This window comes from Zymoseptoria tritici, chromosome 15 (genome assembly GCF_000219625.1).
Source record: "Zymoseptoria tritici IPO323 chromosome 15, whole genome shotgun sequence".
Taxonomy (NCBI): domain Eukaryota; kingdom Fungi; phylum Ascomycota; class Dothideomycetes; order Mycosphaerellales; family Mycosphaerellaceae; genus Zymoseptoria; species Zymoseptoria tritici.
Genome location: NC_018204.1, coordinates 339949 through 361600, shown reverse-complemented (window position 1 = coordinate 361600; position 21652 = coordinate 339949). Strand labels below are relative to the sequence as shown.

Sequence of the window (21652 nt, the reverse complement as noted above, 5' to 3'; positions counted from 1 at the left end):
GGCAAGAAATCAGCAACCTCTGTCATGATGTGCTGGGTAGCTCATATGAATTATGGGCCCGATGCTTCAATGACTTTCCCAGCGAGTGTTGGTGAAATACAACGGCAGCGGCTACATCCATGTACGCTACCTTTGACGTCAAGATGGGCCACAGGTCGGGCATTGCGAACATGGGGCTCTGAAGGATCGCTGTTGTGCTTCCTTCGGACGCGCGAGATTGACCCGCTCCATCGTCTTTTAACATTCATCCCAGTGGCGACCAACCTGTTGGCCTCAAGAAGGTGTCAAATGTCAAACTACCAGGAGGCTCTGCCTCTCGACGCAGTCAGTGGGATGTATGCCGAAGTACACGATGCCACCACTCTCAAGCTTGGCCACTCCAACGCATGTACTCTCCGGAAAAGGTCTCTTGCTATTGCCACACATTTCGTTAATGATGCAATTGTTCTTCCACATCTCGCAGTGAATGCCCTGCACATACCGACATTCGGAGGATGCAAAGACACGGCTCATCCTGGAGCCGCTGCCAAGTTGGCCAAGTACGAAAGTACTTATCGGAGACCCACCAACGCTGGCGACAAGGAAATGCCGCGCCAACCGCCGCTCATACATCGATTGGACAGGACCATTCCCGCTCCATATTAATTGCCAAGACTGTTGAGGACTACCTTCGTATCCCGAGCCCGGGCCGGTATTCAACATACTCCAGGCGCATTGCTGATCTGGCGATACCGACAACTTCACTGTCTTTGCGTTGTACTTGCTATGATTCTGGTCCGGATAAATCAAGCTCGTCGAGGCGCACACGGATGTGCCTCCTCCCCACATTTGCCGAGAGGACGTCGAGCTGTGCGACCTGCGGTTGAGCAGTCCCTTGCATACTGCTGTGCGTCCACAACTACATCGGGCTGAACTTGCATACCACGATCTCACCGCAAGAGCGAGCTGAATTGCTCGGCCGGGCTGGCTGGGACTCGGGGAAGCAGTGAGTTGTGCTATTCCAATACCTCACATCGTGGCATCCCGCCTGACTTGGCCCTCCAGCGAAGTTCCAGATCTCCAGCAGATCTGACGCACCAGAGCTGTCGAAAGACCGGGGAAGGCTGCCGTACTACGTATCTTGCAGATCCTGTACTGTAGTCACGGAACGTGCACGCGGCCTGAACACGACATGGGCTTGACCATTTGACATTTTAGACCGCAGCTTTGAGCGACTTGAAGAGTCTTTGATCGCCCAGCATACTCAGCTCTACAATATATCGAAAAATGGCATCCCACTACTCTCCACAGCTCAGCTCGCCGTCGCTGGCAAGTGTTGAGCTTCAATCCGACAATCGGTCTTACGTCACCGCGGTCAGGAATGCCGAGCAACAGAAGAAGCAACCCTCGCCCTCGCCCACGAGACTCCACCTTGACGATGGAAAGGCAGTCGCCAGATCCCTACATAGATCGCTCCAGCTCGTAAAGTGGCCTGCCAAGGAGAGGATTGCCGCAGCTTGGATCGATAGCATCAGTCCCGACATCAAATTCAAATCGCCCTATCCGGTCCACCACCGTGCTAACGATCGAGCTGGAGTCCCAGGTTGGTGGCCATCAACAGATGAATGTCGCTTCGTCAAAATATTACATCTCGGTGCTCGAGGTTGGTCCACGCTCCTACCTCATAAGCTTCAAGCCTCGAACTAATGGAGACCAGAAGTTGAGGCCCTGTGCCTCCACCTCCTCCGCCTGCGGCCCAGCCCAGCAGACTTGAAAGCTTGGAATAATATAGCGATCGAGCCCAACGAGAGCTGTGCCGAGCAAGGTTGGACGGCGTACCTAAGGGGTTTGATCAAGGAAGAACTGTTTGCCAATTTGCCGGGAAACTCGCGCGAGAGCGCCGAGCAGCGCCAAAGGAATTTGGATCGAATGTTCGAGCTGGCGAGCATGGAAGAGGCCTGTCAACGGAAGAGAGGTGAGCATACTTTTGCGCAGCGTCCGAGTGCTCTCGACTGACAGGTTTTTTTCAAGACAGGGCCACGATCGCCTGCCACGACAACAGCGGGAAGCTCACACGGACATTGCCACCAGCAGTCAAGGAGTCCAGTGCATGTGCAGAGTCCTCAAGCACAGCTCCACCCATCTCAGCCTGCCTTTCGAGCCAAAAACGACGAAGGAGTGACTCGGCGTCTGGCGCAGATGGAAGGGTGAAGCAGCGAAAACGACGATCGACCGCGCAACCTCGCACGCCAGCATCCTCAAATACTAAGCGGCAAACCACGAAGCTTTCTCGCCGGCCCGTTGAGTACAGCAATGCCTCATCGCCTGAATTCGACGAGCCAACAACAGTCACGGCCATGTCCACGGCCGCTCTCCAAGAGTTCTGCAAGAATGCAATTCGCAGCGGGAAGATGATACATGTCCCTGAGGAGACACCCTTAGCTCAGCACAACTCTTCCGATGGTGATCTTGGAGGTGTTGCCCCGCAACAGCAGCCGCAATTGGAGAAGAGTCCTTGGAGCGATGGTGCCCTACGCCTACCAATGTATCATCACCACGCTCCGACTTCTTCCCCGTCATTCCCTGGCAACATCGAGCAATTCCATCCATTCCCTGGAAACGACAATCCGACGGCTTCTTGCGAGCAGCAGGGCAATCCCTGGCCGATCTTTACAGTGGTCCCGGAATTGGCTTATACTCAACATGCTCAACATGCTCAACATGCTCAACGTTCTCGGCAACTTCAACAACTCCCAAACTCGCCGTCGACTGCGATACCTGCAAATTCAGGCATGTTGTACCTCCCGCCAAACATATCCGCGATGCCATACCCAACCAACGGGCCAGGCGTCCTACCGAGCATGTCTGCCCAGACGAGTCTCACCGGTCGGGCACTCATCTCACCAACCGTGGATGCTACCCCAGACTCAACCGGTATACCATCATATTACGGCAGTGGTGTTGACTTTCTTCAGCATCCTTTCCAATCACCGCAATTCGGTCACAATGATTTTACGAGATATCGTCCGATCGCGCCGAAAAGTACTTCGTTGAAAGCGCCTATATAGTAGCTACAAACAAGCTATATATATCGTAGCTATGGCATATAGGTACACAAGAAGGCGACGAATCTTGCGATGATTCAGTGCTGCTGACGGATGTTCACGAAGAGAGCGAGAGAGAGAGAGAGAGCTCATCTGATCTGGCATTTCAACACGTGCGCCCTGTATCTTGTTTGAGCTTGATGTCTTGCCCTCTGGTTTACCGTTTACCGCGTCTTGACCTACGCGGCGGCGGCGCTTGTCTGGATTTTGCTTTCTTGTCCGCAACGAAGCCTTCTCGCATTGGATTTCTATTCGAGAACCCACGGCTGGATGTTATACCTTCCCAGCCAGACCTCATCATCGCACAACCTAGGCAGGGCCTTGCCACCGCACACTTCGCGGACACGAGAAAGATTTCGCTTTTCGAAGGTCATCACTCATCAATCGAGTGTCTCATCGCCTCCCGGCATCGACATCGGCGGGGTAGTCGACATATGGCCTTGCGCCGTCTTCAAACTTTAGCGGCCACCATCCCTCATGGCTCCGCGGGCACATTTCGGCTTGCAAGAGTATCGGTTGTCGTGTTCAGCTGTGACGAGACCGCTCATCGCAAGTCCGCGCGGGCGGAGGTCAGACGGCGATGGCGAGGAAGGGACCTGCTGCGTACATGGTGATGCTGAGATGTCCGTAGGTGAGTAGCAGGTATCTTCGAAGCTAAGATGTAGATATGTACTCTACGAACGAGGCCGGCGGCAAGGGGAGGCGTTAAGTTAGCATCGGGTAGTAACTAGGCGGCAATAACGCTACGGTTGTTACGCCCGGCGGTAAGACTACTATTATAAGCAGGCTACATAATATCTTAGTAGACTTTGAAAGTAAGGCAGATTCGTATAACGGTAGGCGGGGATTAGTGTAAGTCCCGTGCCGTTAACGTAGTGTCTTACTTTGCATAGGTCGCGAAGATTGGCGGTCGTTAACGAGGTGGTTGGTTTGTTAGATTGCAAAGGTAATGGCGGCGACTAAGAGGCTCTGTTAGGGATAGGACGCCCGACGGAGGGTTTCGATACGTGAGTGTGTTGTCGTTAAGGATCCTGGTTAGAGGGATGTCGAAGGGAACGGGAAAATCGCTGCACAGGCTGTACTCAGTACTTTAAAAGCCGGCTTCCCACATCGAAGAGCATACGTACTGGCTGACGTCGGTGTATGACCGGCATTCGAACGCAGTGCTAATTCATTGAAAGGAGCCTAATCTGGAGCCATGCTGTTTCACCGCTTCATCTTCAGAAGAAGCGAGCGGTGGGCGACACTGCTTGCAGTGCCAGCTTGGTGCAGTAACAGGTAGGTCATGTCAAGTATAACAGACACAGCCCGAGAGGACACTGTTTTCTAGAGGTGTATGGTGGAGGTCCCAAGTCGTCTCGACCGTACGGCTTACTATCAAGACACACTGCGTCGACCACCGGGCCGGGTCCTGTTGTTAGCTATATTTCGCACTCCATCGTGTCCCCCGAAGTTTCTACGCAAATGGCTTCGACAGCTACGTCCTCTACGTCGGCGCAATAGCGCAGGTCGCAGGCCGAAGCACTCTGATTCCTCAAACATGTGGGAAGTTTTGAATGCAATGGCCATTTGTTCGGAGATGGTGTTCATGTGGGCTTCCATTGAATAGCATTGGTGGAAGTTTATGCAACAGCTGTCCAGTATCACATCTGGATCATTGCAGTCGAGGAGTGGTGCTTGATATACCGCCCCTCGTCGCTAAAGGAGGAAGCCCGGTGGCCCGTTATGTTGGAAAGTAGCTGCAGTGAAGAGCAAGACGATGGTGCTGATCAGAAAGGTGCTTCGCAGCAATCGGGCGCTTGACAAGATGGATGGATATGCGTGTAAGTATGTGCGGGCGATGTTTGGTCAAGTGTGAGAATGACTGTCGTTGGATCAGGCGGAGCCGATGAAAGGTAGGTACTTTCAGGAGCGGGCGGCCTGACCTGGGCCGGTAGGTGCTTCCAGGTGGCAGCTGTCCAGGTGGTCGACGTACCGCGCAGTACTACTGTTAGAAGGGGAACCGGCTGAGCATTTGCATTCACGAGAGACCAAACCGTAGGTGGTGGGAAATCTGCAGCCAGGGTGCGATGCTGCTGGTCGAAGGTACTACTGGGACAAGCAGTGACCGACATTACCGTTGCTGGCCAATAGAGGTCTCGTACCGATGTGAGCTCGTTTCCATACAATTTAAGTTATGTAGCCATATAGTACGCTGGACTGCTGGAGCACGACGGCAATACTACTTCCCATGTTGGCGCCACAAGCGATGGTACCGTAGAATCCTCCGTCGTCTTCTTCTTGTTCAGCCACACGAGTCTGACATGGTTCGCTCGCATAGGTCGTCCCTTGTAGACGAGGCGATCGCGGCGATGAGGTCGAATGTGTTGTATGCACGATCGTACGGTATGCCGGCGTAAGTGCATGTTGGTGGGACTTTCACTGGTTGACCCAGAGGCGTCGAAGTGAGTCCGTAATATGTCGTTCGTCTTGATTTTTCGTCATATACTCTCTGCCGCGGTGTGTTAGTCTCTGTCTCTCTCTCTGTCTCTCTCTCTGTCTCTCTCTCTCTCTCTCTCGGTAGCCAGCCAGCCGATGTTGAAGAACAAGGTCGTTGCAACGTGTAACTGTAACTATACAAATGTCTCCGAAGTCGATCTTTGATCTTCGTCTTTCCGCGGACTGACGTTTAGTGAGGATCGAGGGTAGCGAGGATGAAGTGTGAACAATCCGGGTGAGACCAATTCGACAACATTTGCATCGGCAGCATTGCTTAGGTCTTACAACTCGCATAGCTCGCACAGCTCCCACAACTCCCACTGATCGAGAACTCCCACTACTCACTCTTACATCCCACAACGCCTAAGCACACCCGGCCGTCGGTCAATTGGACAGCTTTTCCGTGCAGGCATTCATGGCAGTGTGCAACCGTCGCTGGAGGTCCTCCAAAGCAGTCTTTCTCTTCTTATTCTGCGCATCCTCCTCCGTCTTGCAAAAGTCCGCAGACCCGAGCACTTTCCGCATCATGAAACCCATAGACATATAAATCTGCCCGGACTTTAATGTCACCTCTTTAATCTTCTCCTCGTACTTGTTCAAGATACGTTGCAGTTCGTCCCGTGACGACACATTCTTTGATACCCTGTCATTTTGGGATGTATTACGGAACCGAGCGAGGTCAGCGTCGCATGAGTTGTTGGAACTCTCCGGCTGAGTTCGCGCGCTTTGGCCCACGACATGAAACATCTCAAACGTAGCACGGCTTCGTGAAAGCTCTTGCTTGGTCTTTATGATTTCGATATCCAAGTTGAACAGTTGGCACAAGGGGATCGAGTCTGCATTCGTTGGAGATGTTTCGTCCTTGGGCACGCAGTAGACGCTGACCTCCTTTTCCTTGTGGTACCTCGCGATCATTGAAGCTCCAGGGTCGATTTCGGGCGGCACCGATATCTCTTCAACTCCGTACATGGCCCAGAGTGCGAAGACCAAGACCCGCGCCGAAGAATCGGAGCCAGGACTCCATTTCTGTTCGTGTGTACGCCATCGAATCGCACTCGGGTAGCGAACAAAGGAGCTCCTCGAGGGATCTTTCGATGGTGCGTGAGTGCTCAGGCTCAGACTCAGACTCAGGCTTATGAGTGGCGTAAAGTTCAACCGCACGTTGTTCCGGTCGCACGATGGCCAATGTGTAGTATTGCTGCGAGTCGTCGTAGAGCAGCATGACAGCATCCTCTTTGGCATTCGCCCAGTCGAAGCCTTGGGCGAGAGTGGCGGGGATGACGGCGTGCGTTGGTGGTGCCATTGATGAAAGACTGAGGATCATGGTGGCTTCCGTGCCGTCCAGCAGATTTTTGATTGTAGCTGCACGAGGCGTTGTGATGGTTTGCACATGCGAGGCTGTGGCTGTTGTTATCACTGCGGATGTGCCTGGCTGCGGGTGATGCAGTGTCGACAATGACTGAGAAGCGGCTGACGTCACAGTCGAAAGATCTCCTCCATCATTGAGGAAGTCCTCATCGCCTCACTGGAATCACCCCATTTCTTGCGCCTCGACTTCGACCGAGCTCAGGTGTATCACAATGGCTCTTATCAACCTCCATGCCCCCACCCTCGAAGTCCTCACCCTACATCCCGCGTTCGTTGTCGGAGTTCACTCCCTAATCTTCATCATGGGATGTTGTCGGGGTGTTGGTCTGCTTCTCTTGCGTCTCTGGTTGGGCCAAGCTCTCCGACGTATATGTAGTAGTCTTGCCTACGACGGTCGACCTCTTGCTGCCGGCCGTGGTTGTTCGGCTTCTGCGGCGAACGTTAGGCTGTTCTCGACCGTGCAGCTTCGAGAAGTACCTTTCGGCGGCCTTAGCGTCGCGAGGCGCCAAAGCCTTGTTGCTTTGCTGCCGCTTTCAATTGCCGTGTTTATCAATCCCGCATGGCTGTTCCCGGGCGGCTGCGATATGCTTCGCTTGAGGTAGAAAGGTGACCGATTCGACTGGCGGTTCGAATGCGTGGAGATTGGTAGCTGCAGTCCGTATGCGTCTTGAGAAGTCGCACGAAAGCGCATCTTCACCCAGGTCGCGGAAGATTTCGTATGGCCGTAGCTTCCAGGGACAGTCAAGAACTCCGTGAAGCCTGCTTTTCGATGTCGCTTAAGACTGTCGTTGTGGTCCCTCCATTTCCCTTCCGCCGTTTTCGTGTATTTGCGAGTCTTTTCGCTCTTTCTCGGACTACGTGACCCAAAAAGCCCAAACGTCTGCTCTGGAATGTTGCTTGCCAGATCCAGGTAGGGCAGTGGGCTGCTGGGCTCGAACGAGTCGGAGGTGAGATATGCGGACAAGAGATTGTTCTATGCGTCAAGAAGGTCTGTGTTGAGCTCCGTGAGTTTCAGTAGTTGTTCTTTCGAAACCTCGACACTGCTTGTGTGCTCCGTGTGTTGCACATGTTTCGTCGATTCTTGCTGGGCCGCCGGAGGCGAGAATCCATTGAAGCGAGCCATTGTAGCCTCGGATCCAGCTCTTATTGCGGCCGCATTGCCACATTGATGCGCATTACAGATGCGAATTCATCAGTGATCACGTCAAGGGTCCTTCCACTTCGCGGATGACCTGTGCAATGTCCACCGGGGGACCCTGGTGGAAGGCAATGACTGACATCTGCCGTGTCGCGTCCCTCACCTTTATTCTTAGTAATATCCGACGTCTTGTGCGTCTGATCGCATTTTGACCCTTCCCGTCGCCATCGTCGGAACGCCTTCTCTTGTGTTGTCGCACCAGTTTCCATTAATATTGTCGCCACCGCCGCGCCGCCTCCTATCTGCGAGCAGGCTCCTTGACGAGGAAGATGAGGATTATGAGGAAGATGAGGACGACGAGGACGATGGTGGGATGCCGCAGGAGGATCTTGATATGCTGGAGCCGTAGCACAAGGAGGTGGTGTTAAAGGAGCGTCCTTTGCGATGTAGAAGCCCTTTTGAGGCGGCGTTCCTAGGAGTCCATCACCTGCTCTGGATCTGGCATCTGAACGCCGCAGTTCGCATCGGCATTGCTGTCAAGTTGGCATTAGCATACTACAATCAACACGCAGACATGGCACTACATGTATTGAGTCGGACCGATGAATCTCAGCCTTACTACTGTGAGAACAAGTGGAGGAAGCAATGTTTGGTGATCAATAGCAACCGTACTTTGAAGGCCTATGGCATCGAGAAGGACTGCTGCCCGGTGAAGAAGCAGTCCATGCTATTGAAATCCTACATCCAGACTCTTCCATATTCATGGAGCTCTTTGGACCTGCTGTAGATCCATGATGTCCATGAAATGTTTCGATTCAGTGCGCAGGCGCGCGGAGGGGAGGAGAAGATCGTTCTCGTCGAGGCCGTGTCGATGCAGGGAAATTTCGTCAGATTGATGTGTTCGCGTATGTCGCAGGAAGAGGTCCGTGTTGCTGGCGTCGTGGATGCGTATGAGATGGCCGTGGTCGTAGTTCTACGTCAGTCACTTCGTCTTGAAATTCCCGAGCTCCGTCCGGTCTGCAGAGGAGATGTCCCGAGCCGTCTTCTCCAACGATTCGAGAAGCCGAACTTTACCCGGCCCCGCACGCCTTTCGATCTCACCCTTCACGACCTCACACCTTCACGATCACGACCTCACACCTCTACGATCCTCACACCTCCACGATCCTCACACCTCCACGATTCGCACATCTCGACGATCCTCACACCTCTACGATCCTCACACCTCCCCGATTCTGACACCTCCCCGATTCTGACACCTCCACGATTCTGACACCTCTACGATTCGCACACCTCTACGGTTCGCACACCTCTACGATTCGCACACCTCCACGATCCGCACACCTCCACGATTCGCACACCTCTACGATTCGCACACCTCTACGATTCGCACACCTCTACGATTCGCACACCTCCACGATCCGCACACCTCCACGATTTTCACACCTCGACGGCCCTTACACCTCGACGGCCCTCACACCTCGACGATTCTCACCCTCTCACGACCTCGGCACCAACATTACGAGTCCACGACATAAACGAAAGATATCATTCAACGACCCCGGACATGCGATCGTTTCTTGTTCGCCCATAACCATATCGAGGCTACCTCAAGCGAGCTCATCGGCACCGGCGTGTGTCAAAGCAGCAATAATACACACCTCACTCACCAAAGCCACTACTAGGGAGATGAGAGACTTCGGCTGCGTATGAGGCTGTGTAGCCCGAAGGTTTAAAGAGGAGATGGACGAGGAAGATGAGGGACTTCGGCTGCGTATGAGGCTGTGTAGCCCGAAGGTTTAAAGAGGAGATGGACGAGGAAGATGAGGGACTTCGGCTGCGTATGAGGCTGTGTTGCCCGAAGGTTTGAAGAGGAGATGGACGAGGAAGATGAGGGACTTCAGCTGCGTATGAGGCTGTGTTGGCCGAAGGTTTGAAGAGGAGATGGACGAGGCCGTCGATATTGGGGCGGAGCGATGGCAGCACTGGATCTCCGATGCAGGTGATTACAATGATCCGGAGCAAATCGAGCGATGGAGGAGGCATGCGTAATGCGGACGAAGAAGCAACCGATCAACGAAGCAACCGATCAACGAAGCAGCCGATCGACGGAGCAACCGATCAACAGAGCAGCCGTTCAACGAAGCAACCGATCAACGAAGCCGGATGAAGCAAAGGACAGGATTAGGGGGCGGAGGGCCATCAACTCCACCTCAGAGGCACTGCTGAAGAAGACGACATACCCTCGCAAGAAGGCCCTTCGCTTCTCGGCCCGGCATACTCTTCGCTTATGCCCCAAAATTAAATCGATCCTTTCCCCTCATCAACCACGACGACGGTCAATCCCTCCAACTTGGCCAAGTACTGCTCTCTCCGAGCCACGACATCCCCCAGGCCAGAGAAGCGTCCACCGCAGGAAGAGAGCTAAGTCCTGGTCGTACTAGCCAAGGTGTGCGCCAGGCATCGAGAGTGCGGAGACGAGATCGTGCCGAGGGAACTGGCGGTATCGCGCGGGTGGGAGTAGACTCTCATTCACGGACTAGGGAGAACACAGTGTCGAGCGGTTCGTGGAATGGGTCACTCCCGTTTGGGTGGGGAGGAAGAGGATGTGTTTAAACATATGATTTTTCTGCAGGGTCGAGATTTGAGATGATTTTGATGAGATGATTGAAGCAAGAGACGAGGTTCAGTGTTAGTTTTCTTGGTACCTACATGCACTACACATATGTCAAACGATCCGTCGCAGCTTGCGTCTCCGAAAGATACAGCCCAAGCCGCACCGAGCGAGGACCTTCTTCTCCCGTGTCCAATAGGCATGTCTGCGAAGCTTTACCCACTCATCCCATCCCATCCTGTAAAACGCATTTCGCATTACTACGAAACTCGACCAGATACAGTGTCCTTGCTTGTCATACCCTCGCGTCACCCCCAAGATATCAAGTATAGAAAAACCAGCCTTCCGACTTCATCATATCGTGAATCAATCGTAGACCGCACAGCGGGTGTTCAATCGCATCGCCCTACGACGGCTGCGACGCTGCCCTATTCCCCGGGTTCCCTAGTTCGATCTCACCGAGCTGTGTGATGAGGTACTTACGGCAGCGAGCAAGCGGAGATTTTTCTTTCCGTACTGGGAACGACTTGTCATCGCCAGCATGCCATCGCCAACTTCTCGTAGCTTTCTCGCAGCTTCTCCTTCTCGTTTGAGACTCGGAGCCCGGGGATGGTATGCGTGCTGCTAGAGTTTGTGTATTCAGATCGTCCACGCATCCTCGAAGAAAGCTTCGGTTTCCGTGTGTAGAAGTACGACGGCGATGGTCTTGTTCAGAAAGGTATTAGCGTTTGAGTCCGCTGGATAGAGAGTCTCATCCTAGGCCGGATGCTGGACCTCCTTCTTTGGGCTTCTATACACCATTTGTAAGAGCATAAACGTACACTCGACCGGGTCTTAAAGGTGGAGAAAATAGGCACCGTCCAGCTGCTTTCGAATCGACCCATCTGATTTGTTCAAGTTGCTGACCATGGCTGGCTCGATGTACGAAGTGAGGCATTGCAGAGTATTTGCGCACTGTGTCGAGGTGTTAATACAGGAGATCGAGGAGTATTCTCCACCTATGCATAACGATGGCAGCAAATCGGTAGGCAGCTGCAGTAATTGAACTCCCAGCGACCGGACGTTGTAATGCCCGCATCGTTGGGAAGGTTGGATGTTAAGTACTGGTAATTGGAGGTCTTGCAGCTAAGGCTGATGGCGCTAGAGACATGGCATCACCTTTGCCTGCACCTTATGCCGGCGCTGTGCCAAAATGCCACCTCGCCCTCCACCCCTCGCCCTCGCTCCACGACTCCTTCCACCGGCTCTCGCTCCACGAGCCCTTCCACCCCTTGTTGTTGCTGTTGCCACCGCCACGAACACCTCAGGCCCCATTGCCCTCTGCTCTGCGGCCAGCATTTCTTCCTGCGTGTGAGTCGCCCTTTGCTCTGCTTGTTGAGTAGCAGTCGCCGTCATCTGAAGCCGGCTGCTGGCGTTGTTGTTACCCTTGCGAGCCTTGCGGACGTTGTATTCATTCATCGGAGCCTCGAATGGACGAGCTTGCGGAAGGCTGGCAACGTCCGCTCTGAACTGAGACCTAGTGGGTGCATTCGTTATCCTGGCGCATTCGACGAAGATACTGTGTTGCTGCGACTTGTTTCGTCCATGGAATCCAGCTTGGGTGGAGAAACCGTTGGTAGTCGATATAATCTTCACATCAGATCTGTGCAGAAGTGAATAGAGGGTGCTGAGAAGGTGAAGCGTGCCACGTGCTGATCGGATGTGCGCGGATGCGACGACTAAATCTCTTTGGGCCCGGAGTGTGGACTTGACATCGCGAAAACAGCTGAGCCTTGCCGATATGGGCGCCCTCCCGTGTGTAGATAGTGGACTTCAGCAAGTGCAAACATCGCACTGTGGACCCAAGACAAGGAGGCGACTCGATTCAGCGCTGCCGCTAGAAACCAGCCAGCTGGAGAGAAAAGCGCCCGCAGACATGTCGAAGCAGCGTGCCGGGAAGGATTCTGGGGTCCAACATACCAACGAGAAGATGCATCGCTCTTGCGGGACGCCGACTTCAACCGGGAGAATTCCAGTCATGCTTTCCGAGCTTCCAGGCCCAGGCTACTCTCTACAACGTCCGCGGTAGCAAGCGAATCATGCAGACTTTAACGAAAAGCGGCTTCCCCTCGGGACTGACCATTGACCAGCTCTCTCCATCTTCAACAGCAGCCAGAACATGAACCCTTTCGCATCTCCCGTCATCTTCAACACCGTATTTTCCACTCCTCTCCCCATTCTCCCACGGTCGAGTGTGGTATTAACGGGACAACGTTTCCCCATCCTGCTCGCTTCCTTGGCAAACAGGCCAGTTATAGGTGTCGATGTCTCTGTCTAGATGCTTGGGAGTTGTGCGGTCAGAAACGGCAGAAGGCGAATGATGACCCTTGTCTTCTTGCTTGTTGCTGAGGTGTAGCGTGGTGCGGACGGGCGACTCTTCCTCTCCCTGGTCGCCAACGGGATGTGTTCGCTGCCGAGGGTATGGAGCGCTAGAGAGAAATGTTGTATACGGTAGCCAACTGCGCCGAGTATGAGTATGAGATGATGAATCGTAGGAGGCGAATGTTGGAGGAAGGTGAAATCAGCGTACGGTGCACACTTGTCGCCGGTCCACAGGACCGTGGGTTTCCAAGGGTTGCGTAGCTCTTCGAAGCAGTATGCATTCAGGCTTATCATCGCCAGTACGCCGTTTCTCCCCTGTTCAAAATCGGCCTTCGTTTCCTCGAATTTCGGGCTTCAGCGCGCAGGTCCTCCGCTTCTCCTCCGACCTTGGGGCTTTCTGGTCCATAGGCGTATCCCGAATCAGTCGCTGGGCACTCAGCTTCGCCTCGACGGATTGATTGATTGCGCAATCGTCTGTGTTCCGGCCAGACTGCTTCGCAAATGGTACATTCGTCAGGATCGCTGACCAGGTGTTGAATAAGGCACACCTCGCAGCAGCAGTAGCAAGCCCTCGTTATTGTCCTGGATTCACCGCAGTCCTTGGTTTTGGCTAGGGAGATCTAGTCGGCAGCGACTGTGAGGCGTTTTGCGAGATGAGCATTGACCTCCCGCGGTGTGCTCACGTTGCAACCAGTCTCCTCTTTGAGAGGGCTTGGCTTCTTTATTGGAGGCTCGGGTATGCTGTAGTCGCACTCGGGAAGCCATTTCAGGGTGGCAAACAGTGTTCTTCATGATCTACTCCAGATGTGATCAAGGTATCCCTTTTCCGGCTCCATTGAGACTCCGAAATCACCGGTCGATCGTCTCGGTGGCGGGGCGGTGATCAGCTTGTGGCTTTCCTTGATAGTAGCAAACGAGACTGCCAATGTGCCCTGCTTCCCGACTCACAAGGATCTCGATCTCCGACAATGGAAGCCATTCCGAATTTAGCGGGTCAACTGTCATTCGCAGCCAAGCCGGACCAAGACGCTTGATCACATCAAACGTTGTTGCGATACCCTGATATCCGACTGTAGGTCCATCGTAAAAGCGGCGCACGATCCTGGTGCGGATATCCTTGTAAGTAGACACATGCGAGCATTTCTTGATGTAGATTTTTTCCCGGATCGACAACGCATTGCATCGCGGCATCCCTGTATTCTTTCGGGGAACCGCAAAGGAACTCCGGCAACGAGGTCGGCTTGGAGGTCGCTGATCATCGCATGGGTTAACTCGGCTGTGTACGCCAGGTCGGTAAGCTCGTTGATGTCAGTCTCGTATTCGGTAGTGTTGTCGTCCGCGTTTGACGTCGAGTCGCTGCTGACAATGAGGTCAGCATGGATTGCCCAAATCATCATGGTAACCTGTTCTTCTGCGAAAGTCCAGTAAAGGCGTCAGGCCTTCTCCCTTTTCCGAGACATTCGACCCTTTGGATACTGAACTCGCACTTGTCGATGTCGACCGGCATCCTTCAGCTTGAAGAAGAACCCGAATCATACGTGCTTGGTACTCCGCGCGAGGTCTCCTCCAGTCTCGTACTTAGAGTGGTCATCGTTGAACTTGTCTGGGTACGGGAAGCGGTGTGCCCACGGATTGCAGAGTTGTAGATTCAAGTACGGTGCGGCTCCGCTACTTAAAGGAGCTCCTGGACAATAGTAGCCTTCAAGAGCGGCCGAGGAGTTCGAGGAGATCGTACAGCATGAGATGGCATTCCTGTAACAGATGGCGGGTGTTTAGGAGCTGTGACAGGAGGTGCTGGCCTATTCGCCTGTGCTTCGTAGAGCTGAGCTCGGAACTCTGCAATGTTGACGTTGTTGGCGTGCTGCAGGTCGCTGGCGGAGGCCTCGTACGGAGATTCCAATGCGATTACCTTGTCGTTGAATGCAGTGGTCTTAGTCAGGTTGGCGTTGTTAGCAATGTTCGAGACTTCCACCTTCCCACGACCCGTCTTCGACCACATCTTTGCAGTCCTTCTTCAACTGCCGTTTCTTCACCCGGGAGACTGCATCTCATACCCCATCTCCAGATCATCAATGTCGTAGCGGAGTTGTCCCACACTCTCTTTAGCAGCGAGGAAGACGCTGGCTCAATGGGACACAGAAATGTGCCAGAACACCGACCGCTCATTGATAGCGTCTTTGAACTTCTCCGCAGTATCGGCCTGGCAGTCTCCGACGGACACAGGACCATCCGGATTATTGTCAAAGAGAGGGCGTTGTAGATGTCCTTCCTCTTCACAAGTGCTTCGTGGGGGTGTGCATCCACATCTTCCACATCTTCCACATCTTCCACATCTTCCTCGTCATCGTCCATCATTGATACAACGTTCCCGGGATAGTAAATCTTCGCTTTTAATCCCTTCTGCTCTGCCTGGCTGCCTCCACCAGTAGTTCATGGCCGTCCGAGTTTGCCGTGTAGATGAGAGAGGCAGGGTGGGTAGGATAGATTTCCCTTCAGCCCGCACCAGCGTTTTATTCGTGATATCTGGGTCTCGTTGCTCTCGTTGTGATGTCTTGTTAATCCCATTGTAATACACGGTCATTAGCTCTGCAATCTTGCGAGCTACTCCGACTGAATCGGCCATGTCGTCGTCGGCTGGGTCAATGTCGGTGAGGTCTTATCGTCCAAGGGTCGTTGCGATCGCTCTCAGAAGCTTGCCATCCGCTGCGGATACTACCTCCCGCTCTCCTTCATCTTCAGAACTTTTAGAGTCTCCTTCTTCTTCCTTCGTAGAATCCAGTTCCGACCACCCATCGGATGCGCCTCACAAGATTTCTCTCCGCTTCTTGCATAGCCATCTTATTTCCGAGGGCTGACTGGAATTCCCTCGCAGCTGCTTTAAGCGAAGTAACGGACTGTTGTCGGTCTGTGAGCCGAGATGTCGTTCGTCTTTGCCGTCTCCGAGGTAAGGAGGAGCCCTCTTCAGATTCTGGAAAAGGCGTTTTGTTTCAGCACAGCTTTAGTCATACTTGTTTTGTGTCTCGGGTTCCGACGTCGCGTTGGTGGAGCGTGTTGCGTGGGATAGTGAGGAAGAGCATGGAATTGATGGTGTCTCGAAATTTTTGAAAGTCGCGATGGGGCTCAATACCTATGTTTATATCATTAGTGCGATAGACCACCGTATCGCTGAGTGATCGGCGCAATCATCCGACCACCTGGCCAGCGCTTCCATCTCTCAACTCGCTTTGCCAGCGTTCATTGTCTGTCCCTCGAGACGAGTTTCCGAGTTCATTAAGCACCACATCCTCCGCGATACTTGCGCTGCTGCTCCGACCGCGATCGCACGACTTCTGCCCTGGATACAAAATCCGCCCGGACATCCTTGCTCCTCGAGTCTTCTGGGATAAGACCTCTCCGTGCACCTCTGCACCACACAAGTCTCCCCGGACCATCAAGCACCTCCATTTCCCAGCGACAGTGATGACCTTGTCATCTCCACGACGGCAAGCCTCAGGCAATGCACCCAGCGAGCCAGCCAGCTCTCTAGCGTGCCGCAATACGTGGGCGCGTCCGCCAGTCGAAAGAGTCCGCTGTACCTGCTACTTCTCGCCGGCTCCGACGTGAATGGCCTCAAGCTCCATGTACATTTATCCCAAGTCCTACATCTTCAGCCAACATACATCTCATGCCGTCCGCGCTCGAAGCTCTTGCGGAGCGCAATCTCGGTGATTCAGTATTGAAGGCGTCTGAGCTGATTACTTCCAAAGACGGCGGGTCAAAGCGATTGCCGAATGTATCAGCTCGACGGCTGCGTTGTACGTGAGGCTTCAAGTGTACCCGGCTGCTTTCTTCGAACGATGGCCGAGGAGTGTGTCCATCATCATGCGTCTTCGCGGGGCGATGCCATCTGGGTCAATGTTCGTTTGGTATTGTGGTGTTGCCAAGTGTCGAGGGAGGAAATCGGACGATACACGCTGTGCTAAGGGATCCGCCGCTGTTGCAGGTGGGCTTGGTAATCGGTGGATGGGTGGTGAGCCAATCTGCTTGAGATGCGTTGTCAGTTTGTTGTGAATGATGCATGGCCAATGAAGTCAGCCTCACTCTGACATCGCGAGGATATCGCTTCGTAACTCGTCGTGCCGTTCCATGTTGGCGGTGAGGGTGAAGTGGATGTCTGCAAGGTGGAGCCGGACGAAGTTGTAGAGAGAAGGATGCCCTGGGATCGGTTGGAGGCGGCTGGACGAGGTTGATCCAGATGTCCACATTTCTTTGTCATCAACTTTCTCGTGCGGATATCCCCGCCCAGCCGCAGCCGCAGCCGCACCCGCACATCCCACCTCATCCTGTCGCCGCCTCTGTTCAATAGGTACCAATCGCGGACGGACATCTTGCGAGGATGACGAGTTTGGCGAAGATGACCGAGTCTGTTCTGGCCGGCGTCTGGTCATGTCCGACGTTCAAGAAGAAATCCACTCCGGCAAAGTGTTGTTGCATGCAAAGCGCAAACTCTCCTCCTCTCCTGTCACGCGTTTCAACATCACGGCTTTCGAGTGCTCGAGAGTGACGGTGTCGAGACTCCCGATCAGCGGCGTTCGTAGCTCGTCCAGCAACACATGCACTGTCCGGCGGGAGACACTGCTGCCCAACGCACAGAGTATGAGCATGAGATAGATTGCACTACGAGTCGATATGAGCGACTTCGACGGCATGTGGGATGGACCATGCTATTGTACTTTTCCGGGACAGAATATGTTAACTCTCTTGCGCAGATAGCTCCTCGCTTTGACCTTTGTCCGAGTGACCTTAGCCCTCTCCAAGAGTGTCCGATTCAGTTAGTAGCCAGAGCCCTTTCTTCGCCGGCGCGAGGCAGTGTGTTGGGTGTATGGCTGCTTTCCCTTTACCTTTTGCTGCTCCTGCCAGCCTCCAACCTCCTCGATCTCTCCGCGGTATGGATTCTGGGACTGGAACGGGAGACGGGATTCAGAGGAATATTGGATATTCGCCTTTGCCCCATGACGCTTTATGAAAACTGACCCCAGCGAGTATCATACGCCAGGTGCGCAATTGCGATGCTGTACGATACCGACCACTCTCAGTCTCGGGCTCAGTGCAGTCCTCCAGCATACCCGCCACCGACCTTCCTTACATTGAAGCATCGATCGTTCCCTCAGCCGCATTCTCCCGCACTATCGAATCTCCCTCCCCTACCGCCGCCACCTTTCGTACATCCAAGGTATCGATCAATTAACTGCTCTTCCGCGCCGAAGTCCCTTTTTCCCTCGACCGCGTTGCTGAGAAGATTTGAAGCTTTCGAAATAGTCGTCTTCGGCGTTGACGTTAACGTTGAACTGTTGACTGGGTTCGCGGGCAGGCCCTTTAAGCGGGATGCTGTCGTACATCTGACGGAGAGCTGCTCTCTCGTCTGAGCGTCGGCGAGCTGTGGATTCACTCGTGTCCCAAGCAACGGCTTGACCTTGGGCAGATTGAGCTGTAGTAGGCCGCGGTCTTTCCACCATCTTGCTATCGCATGACGGGAAGCAGGCTAGAGGAAGGCGGGGATGCAGCAGATAGGGTAGATAGTCAAGACCGTTCTGCTCGGCTTGTTGATTCTGAAGCCATTGTCGGTGGTCGAGTCTACAAATATTGTCCCTGGTAACAGATACGAACTCAAGTTGCGGAGTTTGAGGCCAGAGAAGGTCGACTCGATGTTCTCTCTGACGTGGGCACCATGTGCACTTCTCGATCGGATCGAGAAGTGCAGCAGGATCGTGAGCTCCTGCAAAGACCGGCAGACTTCCGCCTTTATGCCAAGAGCGTGGTTGATTCTGCGCCGTGGTTGGATCTGGTCCTTGCAGCGACGTCGCAAGTGACGCTAACCCGACTTCTCCAACATCTCTCGCATGCAAAGCGTTTTCATCACATCACGTTTGCTGGGATCCAGTCTCCATCTGAGGAGGACAAAGTGGCAGCCGCCCGCGTTGGGCTACGAGGACTCTGTGGTCTGAAGCAAGATAAATGACCGGGCCGCCCTATCTTGAGCGACTGCTGGGACGCATTACGAGCTTGTGCAAGGAATGCTGGCTTCACCCAAGTCAAACTGTCCGCGCCCGTCGATAGAGAATCGAACAGTCCTGTTCCGAAAAATGGCCGTAGAGACTGCATCGTGCTGAAGTCGTAGTCCCAGGCTTGCTTGCCGCAGAGGCTTAGTCCAGACCAGTCTCGCCAGGAACGACCCTCCACGCCTGATACTGCTGCTCCTCCTCGTCACACCTATCTCATTGTGCATCAATCTTAGAGACATCATAGGAAGTCCCCCGATTTTGCAACGCCTCGCTTCGGCTTCACCTCCAAACACTCCCCTATACCATAACTTCAGAGTCACCAATTCATTGCTTGCAGCTAATAGTGCGCTTGATTTGCTCTTGGATCTTGTGATATTTACTGAGACGTGGGGAGAAACCTTCTAAAGCAACGCGAGCTTCCTTCCTGGCCTGCCTTTCCAAGGCTGGCTTGAGACGTTGCTCGCTTTGGACGCTGTTACCTAACGGTAATTCGCTCGGTCCTGTATTTGGCGTCTTTTTCGTCGACCGCGCGGCGGGGAAAGCGGCGAGAGCTTAAATGGACTGACGGAGATTGTGCGAGAGGTATTGAATCCTATGCCGATAGTGGAAGGACGAGAGTACAGATTCGGTGACTACGACAGTGTCGCGGTTGCACGGAGAGGCGACCAGGGGGGAATTTTCGTTCCAAAAATGGATCCATCACCGAGCGACGGTGGTGCTTTCTATGCGCCGAATGGAGGAGAGGGGGTGGGGCGCCGGAGCAGCTGGTGCATTTATTATCTCCTGAGGTGTACAGTGATGAGATGTCGAAAAGTCTTCCGACTCTCCCTCCGCGGCGGATGGAAGGACGGCATCGGCGACGGCGTTAGCAAAATCTATCACAATGCTGGCGGGCGGGCTATAGCTCAGTCTGATGGTAGGAACTTTTCACGAACAAGAGACGAGCAACACGCGAAGTCGGAGAAGGCGACGGATATATGGAGGTTGAACTGAGTCTAGCTCACTCCCTCGAGAAAGGTCTGTCTGCTCTTGAACTAGTCTTGACCCTGACATCCGCGGCCACCGCAATGACGAAAACCCCATTGGTAATCCTTGCCTTGACCGCCGCAATAGTTAATCAACGGCGACCATGCTGCTTATTCAATGCCCAAGACGCCTGCATCGCATTTCGCAGCTTCTCCTTTTCTGACCACGTTTGACCTTTTGCTGCGACCCGCGTCGTTGCTGCTTGCGGGAACGATTCTCCACCTGTGCACCTCCTTGGCGATGTGCTGGCAGCAGCAGCGAGTAAGTGGCTTGCGGCGTCGTGGTTGTCGACGTTTGCTCCAGACTTGATCTTTCCATCTTCGTGTCCGCTCTCCGGCCTTGATCGTCACATCGCTCGCCAGCCGAGTCAACGATCACCCTGTGCCACTTGGTTCCCCGAGCATTTGTCCTGTCATCTTTCCGAAATGCCTCATGCGATCGATTCGTGGTGCCGATCGCCGTCTGCGAGTCGATGCTGTTATCGTCCGGGAAGTTTGCGTTGGGAAGTTTGATAGTCCGCTCGACTGCGAGTCTATGTCGGAGAGTTGGAAACCAGGCTTAGGTCTTATTTACCTGTCCGGCAAAAAATGTAGTAGCAGGGGCAGCAAGGGATGTAGGAGTTGTGCTATGTTTCGTATGGGCCGCTCGCAAAGAGACTAATCTGAGTATTGCGTGCGTAGGCCGGGAATGTAAAATCTTCCTGCAGCTATAGGCTGTGATAGCGTTGGATATGTCGTACCATGCTCGGGGTGATCACATTTCGTACACAGCCTACGGTGTGTTAACACCTGACGCAGCTTGAGTCGATGTTCTATGTCCACCATGAATGGCAGTCTCCGCTTTGTGGGAGGACGTTGCAACCAGGCAATCACTCCGTACGTCATCTTCACATTGGGTGGAGGTCCGGCCTGGTTGGTCATAAGAGGGATTGATCACGAGAACTCACTCAGTGAAGTCGTGGTCTGGTTATTGGTCATTGACGCGCTGGCCGTGATGGGCGACTAGTGACGATGAGCAGCTTCACCGACTGCACGAGGTGCATGTCCGCCGGCGCGAGGAGGATGATGAGGATCTTCGTGGTCTTCGCCAGGTGAGCACGTTCACGGTCTGCGTAAGGTGCTGATTCGGGGAGAGGAATCCTCGATAGCAGACGGAGAGGGTGAAGCTGTGGCCTGCATCATGCATTGCGTGAACTGGATAGTCTTGCCGACACCTGTGTAGAGCCATATGGTCGCCGCTTATGGTCTGATGCGATCGCGGCCAGTGTTGCGGTGGCGGGCGGAAGGTGAGGGTAAGGGTAAGGGTGAGTGCGACGGGTGGGCGAGAAAGGGACCGATCGACCAGGCCCGGCATGAAGCGGGATTCCTCCTACACCAGCAACATCATAGGAGTAGTAGTCCAATCTATCGAATCCGAGTCCTATTCTTCTTCTTCTTCTCCTTCTCCTTCTCCTTGTCCTTCCACTGTCACGTCACTAAGGTCAGGCAAGGCTTCTCGTTGCCGCCCGCCGCGCCCTCGCCCCACAATTGATACATCTCTATCA

At 53.9% G+C, this 21652-nt stretch overlaps 6 protein-coding genes across 6 annotated transcripts; 3 read left to right on the top strand and 3 right to left on the bottom strand.

Moving 5' to 3' along the window:
• Nucleotides 1-288: 288 nt before the first annotated feature.
• On the top strand, nt 289-3047 carry MYCGRDRAFT_97661 (uncharacterized protein; the record flags this gene model as incomplete). Its single annotated transcript, XM_003847323.1, has 5 exons — nt 289-547; nt 871-985; nt 1296-1582; nt 1772-1954; nt 2011-3047. The coding sequence occupies 5 exons, from the start codon at nt 289-291 to the stop codon at nt 3045-3047; spliced, it is 1881 nt and encodes a 626-aa protein (XP_003847371.1).
• Nucleotides 3048-5945: 2898 nt separating this feature from the next.
• Nucleotides 5946-6885, bottom strand: MYCGRDRAFT_97660 (uncharacterized protein; the record flags this gene model as incomplete). Its single annotated transcript, XM_003847282.1, has 2 exons — nt 5946-6587; nt 6739-6885. The coding sequence occupies 2 exons, from the start codon at nt 6883-6885 to the stop codon at nt 5946-5948; spliced, it is 789 nt and encodes a 262-aa protein (XP_003847330.1).
• A 1987-nt stretch (nt 6886-8872) lies between these two features.
• MYCGRDRAFT_97659 (uncharacterized protein) lies at nt 8873-9340 on the top strand (the record flags this gene model as incomplete). Its single annotated transcript, XM_003847324.1, has 1 exon — nt 8873-9340. The coding sequence occupies one exon, from the start codon at nt 8873-8875 to the stop codon at nt 9338-9340; it is 468 nt and encodes a 155-aa protein (XP_003847372.1).
• A 1-nt stretch (nt 9341) lies between these two features.
• Nucleotides 9342-9605, top strand: MYCGRDRAFT_51687 (uncharacterized protein; the record flags this gene model as incomplete). The annotated part of the gene is made up of 1 exon (XM_003847325.1): nt 9342-9605. A coding segment is annotated over one exon (264 nt), but the record flags the coding sequence as incomplete, so codon positions are not given.
• A 2216-nt stretch (nt 9606-11821) lies between these two features.
• Nucleotides 11822-12700, bottom strand: MYCGRDRAFT_97658 (uncharacterized protein; the record flags this gene model as incomplete). Its single annotated transcript, XM_003847281.1, has 2 exons — nt 11822-12190; nt 12641-12700. The coding sequence occupies 2 exons, from the start codon at nt 12698-12700 to the stop codon at nt 11822-11824; spliced, it is 429 nt and encodes a 142-aa protein (XP_003847329.1).
• Nucleotides 12701-13891: 1191 nt separating this feature from the next.
• MYCGRDRAFT_97657 (uncharacterized protein) lies at nt 13892-15394 on the bottom strand (the record flags this gene model as incomplete). Its single annotated transcript, XM_003847280.1, has 3 exons — nt 13892-14158; nt 14581-14726; nt 15097-15394. 3 exons carry the CDS (start codon nt 15392-15394, stop codon nt 13892-13894), a joined length of 711 nt encoding a protein of 236 aa, XP_003847328.1.
• Between the last annotated feature and the right edge of the window lie 6258 nt (nt 15395-21652).